The sequence below is a fragment of the Nycticebus coucang genome, chromosome 23 (genome assembly GCF_027406575.1).
Source record: "Nycticebus coucang isolate mNycCou1 chromosome 23, mNycCou1.pri, whole genome shotgun sequence".
Taxonomy (NCBI): Eukaryota; Metazoa; Chordata; class Mammalia; order Primates; family Lorisidae; genus Nycticebus; species Nycticebus coucang.
The window spans coordinates 38,391,697-38,401,198 of NC_069802.1; the positions used below are offsets into that span (position 1 = coordinate 38,391,697).

A 9,502-nucleotide genomic window follows, 5' to 3' on the forward strand; every position below is an offset into this window, starting at 1 on the left:
CAGGAACCCCAGTGCCCTGAGGGTATCTTGGGTTCTTGGGTGGAATAAGATGTGCCGGGGGGGCAGGGAGCCTGCTGAGCCTGCCACACACTCCCCACCCAGTGCAGCTCACAGATAGGCCCGTGGAAACCTTTTCCACTTGCTGAGATCCAATTTAAGTTGCACAAACTCCAACCTCCCATCCCAGTTGGGAAGGAACTTTACAACACCTCATATTCATCCCAAAGTCCAACATTAGTAACTCATTTTGGTTAACAGACACGTTTTAAAAATTGCCAACACCCTGGGAGTGCTGGGCCTGTCAATTACTCACACTGTTTGAGCTACAGTGACCAAGGAAAGCCTGAGGCCAAGGGAGATGGGGCTGGATATGAACAGGACTGCTTGGCCGGCTGCAGCCACAGCCCTGTACCACACTCCCCTGGCAACCACCTTGGGGCTAGTGGCTAGGAGTGACCTCCAGGAAGGCCTTATCCTCAGAGGACACTGAGTGAACTTCATGAGGATAGTAGTGTCAACCTGCTAACTAAACATTTAACAAGTTAAAGACTCCAGTCTAGGGTGGCGCCTGTGGCTCAAAGGGGTAGGGCGCCAGTCCCATATGCCGAAGGTAGCAGGTTCAAGCCCAGCCCTGGCCGAAAACCACAAAAAAAAAAAAAAAAAAAGACTCCAGTCTACACAGCGTATCCTCTCCACCTCCAGACCACTACAGCCTCCAGTGTACTAGGGTCACTTCTGTGTCCCCATCTCGAGATGCAGGGGGTGTCCACATGTTGAGTGAATAGGTGCAGATGCTGTGGGCTCCTGCCCTTGTCCAGGGGAGCCCTTCTGTGTGGGGACACCTCGCAGAGTGGTACTCCATGTGCACCTCGGCATGGGTAGCACATGGCATCCAGGTTTACAGAGGGAGTCTGAGGGTCAGAGGGCTTCCTAGGGAGTTGTGGAAAGCTCACAGTCGTGCAGGCTGCCTGGCCCCTGACGTGGAGGCTGGTTCCCCCCTCAGTGCAGTGATGGCTCCACCTGAGACTCCAGTGCAACACAACCTCAGGGGCTGCAGGTTTCAGAAATTAAGCCCACCTCTCCCCAGGACACCCTCTCTGAGTACAGCAAAGAACACTTCCTATGTCCATGAACCTTCTCAGGCAGGCTTTTCAGAGGGACACTGCCACCATCGGAAGAAGTTCCTCCCTGGCCACTTTCTGGTCCAGCCCAGCACCCTCCTGCAGCTGCCATAGGCATATCAGCTGTGGCCCTGCTGGGGGTGCCCCAGGCCTGCTGATCCCCATCCAATGGACCGGGTGAACCATATGTGTCTGGCTCCTAACACATGATGGTGTCCCAAGTATGTCTCCCACTTCTTTCCTCTAACTCAGGATCAGCTGCATTTCCAAGGAGCCCAGGCTCCCTTCTGTGAGGAGTGGTGGAAAGGCTATAGAAGGAGCTGCATATCCCTGTAAAGCCAGGTCCTCTTCACACACTTCAACTGATGTAACAGGTCCCACATGTGAACGTAGACATGGATAGGGATGCAGGTGCGCCAGCCCAGCTTAGGTCTGCACAAAGGTATAGAACCATGCCACTTTTCTCAGTAAGGTTTTTTATTTTGAAAAATATAGTTTTCATAAAACATTATGCGTTTATGTTATCATATAATAGCCTTTGTTACTCTTAAGGGAATTAATAAGTGTTCTGGACATTTCTGTTATGATTTAGACATGGTAAGTATCAAAAGGTATAACCCATACAAATAAAAGTTCTCTGGGGTCCTAAATGACTTTTAAGGCTGTGGAGAGTCCTCAGTTGGGATTTGTCTTTGGCCTGAGGCCCTGGGGCCTGACACCATATTCAGAGCGACAACTACATTTAGTTCAAATATAGGTTAGGTCGTTTGTTTTTATTTGCATTTTATCCTTTTTCACTCCATCCATTTTTCCTCTCTCTGAACATGGGAACATTAACAGGGCTCCCTAAATGAGGAGTTTTGTGTAAGCTTAGAAGCTTGGGACCATTCCACTGAGCAGAGGCAGAGGCCAGGAAGATTGAGCAAGTTTTCTCTACTCTCTCCTCCTTCCTGGTTTCCAGATCCCGTGATCAGGGCTCTAGACAGGCTCTCCTGTCATTGAGCCACCAGCTTCAGAATCCGCTATCACTTTCCAGAGGAAGGCAGCCTGACCACCTGGGTTCCTGGGAGAGTGGCCTGCACCCTGAGCACTGACCCTGGGTCTGTGAGGGGGCCTGCGGTGCCCAGGGCTACTCCCAACCTGCATAGTTTTAGGCCATGACAAGGCAGAGGCTGAAATTCAGGGGCCCAAGGGCCAGGGATGCCTGAGGTGGAAGTTGGTAGCTCCCTGCCTACACCAACACAAGCCTGGTGGCTCCCTGCCTGGGAAGGGGTAGGTTGGCTTTAATTCAGGCAAACAAGAACCCTGTGCCACCCGCCCCCGCTCCAATTTCCCCATATAGGGGTACAGAGCTCCCTGTAGCAGAACCCAGGAGACTCCAGGAGGGGGCTTGAGGGAAAAGAAGAGGGAGAGAGAGGGAGAGGGAGGAAGAGAGCCGGGGGAGGAGTGCAGGGGAGGGACTGGCAGACAAAGAAAGGGGTGCGGCAGCGGCAGTGGCGGTGGCGAGGGGAGGGGTGATCCAGCCTGAGAGAAGCTTCGCGAGGCAGTCTGAGGAGCTAGAGGACAGAGTGTGCGGCTCCTGCAGCCCTGACCCTGCTCCTTCCTAGGATATCCTGTAGGCCCCTCTCTAGGCCAGGTGGGGCCACGGGGCTAGGAGGAACGGGAGCCTCTTGGGACGCTGGGACCAGCTGGTGCCCGCAGCCCCACTACCTGCCCTCCCACTGCTCTTGCCGGTGAGGGTGAGTACAGCAAGCGCCTTCCTCCCTGGGACGCAGACCCACAGAGGGTCTGGGCCTCCTGACACTTTCACCCTGGCCTAGAAACCTGCAACACCCCACAAGGGAGACCTATCCTAGGGACTGGCTGCTGCCCAGCTTTGCTAGTCGGCTAAGTTTACGTGAGGTCCAGGATTTCAGCGACGGCAGGGACACAGTGGAGCCTTCCCAGCCGCGCCCAGACTGGCCCAGCGAGCTGCAAGGCTGCTGGCTCGGTTGCTCTGCGGGGATCCTCCTTAATGTAACCCCACTAGGGACCCTTTGGTTCTTGTGGGCCTGTGGGCGAATATAGCCTTATTGAATCTAGCCTTGTGCACCCTCACTTCCCAGGATGGGGGTTGGAAACTCAGCTGGAGAGCTCACAGAGCAGGGCAGATGTGCAGGCAGGCACCACCAACCACCCTCAGGGCTCCTGGCACCCATGGGTGTCCCTGGGAGCCCTTTCTGGTCTCAACACCGGGGCTGGCATGCCCAGGAGCGTCTGGAGATGATGCCAGCGAGTGGCCATGCTCCCCCTCTGCTTCTAGGTGATGGAAAACCCCAGCCCAGCCACCGCCCTGGGCAGGGCCCTCTGGGCTCTCCTCCTGGCCACACTCGGCTCCACCTCTGGCCAGCCTTTTGGAGGAGATTCCGTCTGCACAGCTAGAGCCCTAGCCAAATACAGCATCACCTTTACGGGCAAGTGGAGCCAGACAGCCTTCCCCAAGCAGTACCCGCTATTCCGGCCCCCAGCACAGTGGTCTTCCCTTTTGGGTAAGTGCAGCCCCTCCCCTGTCCCTAGTTGAGGCGTATTCAGCAGTGACCCTATTCCACCCAGGAGGCTGTAGCATGGGGACACTCACCACAGCAGCTTCATAACACTCTACAGTTTGGAGGGCACTCTCACATCTAATAGACATTGGTGTACGAATACTAGCTAAGCTCCTACTGTGTACTGCTGGGGGATGTTCTGGGCTCCGGAGATGTGCTGGGCACAGGACGCTGGGTTGGGGGGGGGGCCTGGCTGGACACTGGTCACATCAGCAGATGTCTGGGCAGCCACAGGATCCATAGGCTGCTTCTGGCAGGGATGGAAGTGGTTCCCACCCTGCCTCCAAGGGAGCTGATACTCAGGGAAGGGGGGTATAGTGTCCACTCAGGCTGGCCAACCGGATGTGAGCCTGGGACCCTGTTGCCTCTCTCATTCCCCAGGGGCCGCACACAGCTCTGACTATAGTATGTGGAGGAAGAACCAGTATGTCAGCAACGGGCTGCGGGACTTTGCAGAACGTGGAGAAGCCTGGGCTCTGATGAGGGAGATTGAGGCTGCCGGGGAGAAGCTCCAGAGTGTGCACGGGGTGTTTGCAGCCCCGGCCGTTCCCAGTGGCACCGGGCAGACCTCCACGGAGTTGGAGGTCCACTCCAGGCACTCGCTGGTGAGTGCCAGCCGGCAGGGCGGGCAGGCCGGGCGCGAGGCTCAGGCAGGTGCTGAGTGGTGGCTGCACCCAGGTGTCCTTCGTGGTGCGCATCGTCCCCAGCCCCGACTGGTTTGTGGGCATCGACAGTCTGGACCTGTGCGAGGGAGACCACTGGAAGGAGCAGGTGGCCCTGGATTTGTACCCATATGACGCCGGGACAGACAGCGGCTTCACCTTCTCCTCCCCCAACTTTGCCACCATCCCGCAGGACACGGTGACTGAGGTGAGTGCGACCAGCCTCCTTTGTCATTCCTGGAGAATGAGAGTCAAGCAAGCGTCTCTGCCTGCCAGAGGTGGCTCTGCCTCTGGTGCTGGGCAGCAAGCAGGGCAGTCCTGCCCCCCCACAGGGAGAAGCCATCGTGGGGGTCTTGACTTTACGGCCAGCTCCCAGGCCCAGCTCTGGGCTGCAGCGAGGAGCATGTGAGACCCTGCATATTTCAGCTGACCCTGTGGCACCACACACCAGGCTCACACCCGGAGCCCAGGTTGGGGGCTGTGTTCCAGCACCACTCTGCTGGATGATGGGTACTGGCCCCAGGGGGACTCTTACACAGGAAGGTGCGCCTCTCAGACCCTAGTGCCAAGTGCTTCTTCCTCTACCCCAGATAACATCCTCCTCGCCCAGTCACCCTGCAAATTCCTTCTACTACCCACGGCTGAAGTCCTTGCCTCCCATCGCCAGGGTGACCCTGGTACAGCTCCGGCAGGGCCCGAGGGCCTTTGTGCCCCCCACCCTGGGCCTGGCCAGCAGGGACAACGAGATTGTCGACAGCCTCTCAGGTAACTGCCTAGCTTCCCACCCCAGCTGAGACACTGGGATGCAGTGATAGGGAGGGATAGGCCCAGGAGGCATGGAAGGGACCTTGAGCCTCCCATCTGTGTACCTCCTGGGCCCTCCCTGGTGCTCTGATTTGGAGGGAGATGTAATGTGCCTCTGGCCATGTCCTGTGGGGGGAGCCACAGTTCAGAGTTGCATCCTGCCCTGCAGGGTATGTGTTCCCCTGGTAGCTCAGGTGGCCAAACATACACAGTGACCCCTGTGCCAGGCACTGTGCAGTATGTGTCTTCAAGACAGTCCCTAAGGGACATGGCTTTGGGGTCACATGGACAGTCTCTGAGCTACTCCATTCACTGCCAGATGATGCTAACTTAAAAGGTTTAGCATGGGTGACTCAGACACTGAGCCGAAGATTCCAGTGCCACCTTCCGCTTTACAGTCCAGATATGATAAAAGCCCAGAATATCTGAAAGGCAGTGTCCCACCAGGAATGTGCCCACACGTGACCTGTATGTCACAGCAAACAGGGACAGAGGTGATGTTGACTAAATCAGGTCTTGTCTGTCTCCTCCCTACAGAGAGAGACATCCATGTCCACAGGGCGAGGGCTGTCCTGAGAGGTACCAGGCCCACTCCCACCCACCACATCCAGCTTAGGTTCTGCCCATGGGGACACCAGGAATACTCTTTAGCAACACCACCACGGCAGGCAATGGCCACTGGTCTCCCAGTCTCACCGGCTGTGGACACTGGAGGGCAGGATGAATTTCCCATGTGCAGAGGGAGGACTTAATTTAATGGGCCCCACAAATGTTTCCTTCCCATTGAAGAGCTGGAGTCAACCCAAACCTGGCAGGCTGAGGAGCTTTGCAGCAGTGAGCCCAGTTGTCTTCTGCCTCACTGGCCTTTCAGGCGGGCCTCACCGATGCCAGGGTCAGGTCAGGTGGGAGGCAGTGAGCTCTGTAAGGCAGACAGAAAGGGTACTGCAAGGCCAGAGGCCATGCCTGGCTCAGAGTCCCACCTCCTGTAGAGTCTGGGCTGGCCTCACTATGGCCCTGGATGGCAGTGCTCCCCTTGCTCAACTCGGGCAATGTATCCTTGCTCCTTTGTGAGTGGATGTGCAATTCCAGGTGGACACCCGTGAAGTCCTTCATTCAACAGGCAAACACTACTGAGTACCAGCCACGTACTACAGACAAGGCATAGTCTGGCAAGAGGACCCACCAGATGGTCCAGGGAGGTGTGGATCTGCCCCACCCAGGGCTCCTGGCTGCAGCTGGCAGAGAGCCCATGGCTAGCACCTTGGGCCAGAAGAGGGATAAAGTCAGCTGTGATCAAGCATGAAGGGTCTTGTAGTGCAGAGTGCAGGGGATCGTATGTGCCCTGAGCTCAGAGGGACTGGAACCGGACGTAGAGTGGGGGCAGGAGGCACACAGAGCTGGTTGTGCTGGCTGGGGCCTGCATGGTGAGAAGTCCACACAGAAGGCCTGGCACAGCTGGGTAGGTTCCAGCCAAGTCCTTTCTCTACCCAGCACTCCAGACGTCTGGGAGGTGCCACTCAGACACACATGCCCCTGTGCCCCGCCTCCCTGTGCCCTGGTGGCTTTCTCCCAGTACCACTATACCCTCAGTGTGGGGATGGAGCCTGTGCCACGGCTCATGGGGTCTCCAATGCTATACTCAGCCCAACATCTGATTGGGGGCTGCCCAGCAGGATCCTGCCAGATGGCACAAGGTCAGTTAGCTCCCCTTGGCTTCCTGAAGGATCCCCAGCCTCTTCTCCCCCTCAGGAACCTGTAGGGCAGTGGTTCTCAACCTTCCTAATGCTGCGACCCTTTAATACAATTCCTATGGGTCGCGACCCACAGGTTGAGAACTGCTGCTGTAGAGCCTAGAGGTCCCCGTGTGAAGCCTGTGCTGCAACCCTGGGGCCCTGTGGCTGGTCACTAACTCCTCACCATGGCCATAAAGATGGAGAGTGGCTGCCATGTGGCAGTGTGGGCTCAGGCATTCCCCCCAGGCTGGCCACCCTGACCCCTTCCCTGCAGTCTGCTTTCCTTCCCAGTCCACCAAACACCTGTCAGTTGTTTCTGGGGTTCTCATCCTTCAGCTGCCACAGAGCTGGTCACAGGAGCTGGCAGGGTGTACTAGGAGCACAGTGGACCCAATGCTCTGCTGCTGGCTGAGGACATCATCCTGTCCTCACATGCACAGCAGAGCAAGGCTGGGTTCCTGGCTACCTAGGGGCTGCCCACCCTGGCCCCGTAGCCATGGAGAAACACTGCCCATCTGCTGGTTTGGCATGTGGTGCACATACAAGGCATTTCCCCTTTGCTTTGGAAAAATGGAAATTACCCAGTGATTCAACCATAACCCCAAATTAATGATTTTTTTTTTTTTGAGACAGAGTCTCACTATGTTGCCCTTGGTAGAGTGCTGTGGTGACACAGCTCACAGCTCAAACTCTTGGGCTTAAGTGATTCTCTTGCTTCAGCCTCCTAAGTAGCTGGGACTAAAGGCACACCTGCCACAATGCCTCGCTATTTTTCTTTTCTTCTTTCTTTTTTTTTTTTTTTTTGGTTGCAAAAAAAAAAAGGTTTGGGTTCTAACCTGCCAGCTTCAGTGCATGTGGCCGGGGCCATAACCACTGAGCCTGATTTTTTTTTTTTTTTTTTTTTTGAGACAAAATCTCACTCTGTCACCCTGGGGTTGAGTGCTGTAGCATAATAGCTCACAACAACCTCAGACTCTTGGGCTCAAGGGATTCTCTTGCTTCACCCTCCCAAGTAGCCGGGACTACAGGTACCTGCCACAACACCCAGCTATTTTTTTTTTTTAAGAGACCAGGTCTCACTCTTGCTCAGGCTGTTCTCAAACTCCTGAGCTCAGGCAATCTACCTGCTTGGCCTCCTAGAGTAGAAATTAATTATTTTTATGTTGAGAAAAACAAATGTGACACATGACAACAAGAGCAGCAGCACCAAAAATGAGCTTCATGAAGGACAAGGCCCCATAAGCCCTACTTAGCCCAATGTCTGCGTTAGGGTAGACAGGTAGGTCTGGACTCTGGTCAGAGCAGCATCTGCAGCAGGAGAGTCCTCCCCTCCCCCAGGTCTGTTTCCAAAGCCCTAGATGCCAGCCCTGGGTGATGGCACTTGGCACCCAGCCAGTAGGCTCCAGATGGGCATTTGGTAGGAGTCTGTACTGTGCCTCCATCCTGTGGCTTCCTCTGCAGGTGTGTCTCTTCAAGCCTGCAGAGGGCAGTCCCAGGGGCATCCCCAAGCGCCTCTTCCACTGATGTTCATGGTTTCACTTGTGCTTGGTGCAGGTCCAGAGACGCCACTGGACTGTGAGGTCTCCCTGTGGTCATCCTGGGGGCTGTGCACAGGCCCCTGTGGGAAGCTAGGAGCCAAGACCAGAACGCGTTATGTCCGAGTGCAACCTGCCAACGATGGGACCCCCTGCCCCGAGCTCAAAGAAGAGGCCGAGTGTGTCCCTGATAACTGTGTCTAAGACCAGAGCCCTGCAGCCCCCAGGACCCCTTGAACCTTGGGGTGATTGGGTCTTGGGTGCAGGGAGGAGAGGTCTGGGAACAGACCTTGTTCAGCCTCTCCCTTAGGACTCCTCAAGGGGCTGCTGTAAACTGTGTCCCACTGTAATTTATTGCCGCCTGTGAGGCTGCCTTCCTGCAGACAGCACCTGCACCAGCACCCAGATAAGATGACCCTCCTGGTGCAGGTGCAGGCACCCATGTGGCAGTGAGATATCTCAGGACTGGCACCAGATCCAAGCGGGGCAGCAGCATCAGACCTGAAAACACAAGGCAGTTTCAGGAACGTGACATGGCATTTTCATGTTACTGATCTCTTTATGTTTGAATAAAGAACTATTCCCAATGGATGTCACTGCTGTCCTTACACCTCTCTGCTTGGGTGGTCGGTACAGGACACACATATATCAGGCGCCCAGTGATGCTGGAGGAATGGATGCACCATGCCCCGTGGGTCTTGCGGGTGTCAGGGACACTACCACACACTACCAGGCAGTCTAGGGTGCCAGGTGTATCCCACCCCACAGGCTCGCGTCCACAGTGAGGCCCCTAGAGTGAGCAGGAAGCTCAGAGGGTGGTCAGCGAGCTATTAGTACCCTCTGGGTGGGGTGGTTCTGCTTTGTGCTCCAGTGGGGCCTCAGAGCCCCAGGCCCAGCCTGGGCTGTGCAAGTTACAGACAGACGCTCAGAGGACGGCCCCTCTCAACAGGTCCTCACACCAAGGACCTGGCAAAGCACCCTCGTTCCTCTGAAGGCTGAGACCCCATAGCCCTAATGATTCTAGAATCCCCACCCCCTCCCTGCCCAAGCAGGAAGCCCACC

At 56.1% G+C, this 9,502-nt stretch overlaps 1 protein-coding gene across 2 annotated transcripts; it reads left to right on the forward strand.

Annotated features, from left to right (window-relative positions):
* Positions 1-2,176: 2,176 nt before the first annotated feature.
* On the forward strand, positions 2,177-9,021 carry LOC128575903 (spondin-2). 2 transcript variants are annotated; one of them, XM_053577699.1, is made up of 7 exons: positions 2,177-2,393; positions 2,729-2,860; positions 3,424-3,649; positions 4,088-4,311; positions 4,385-4,576; positions 4,959-5,133; positions 8,460-9,021. In XM_053577699.1, the coding sequence occupies exons 3-7, from the start codon at positions 3,427-3,429 to the stop codon at positions 8,642-8,644; spliced, it is 999 nt and encodes a 332-aa protein (XP_053433674.1). In that variant the 5' UTR covers positions 2,177-2,393; positions 2,729-2,860; positions 3,424-3,426; the 3' UTR covers positions 8,645-9,021. The 2 variants fall into 2 exon arrangements, with proteins under 2 accessions (XP_053433674.1, XP_053433673.1); XM_053577698.1 differs by lacking the exon at positions 2,177-2,393 and having other exon boundaries at positions 2,610-2,860.
* Positions 9,022-9,502: the final 481 nt, after the last annotated feature.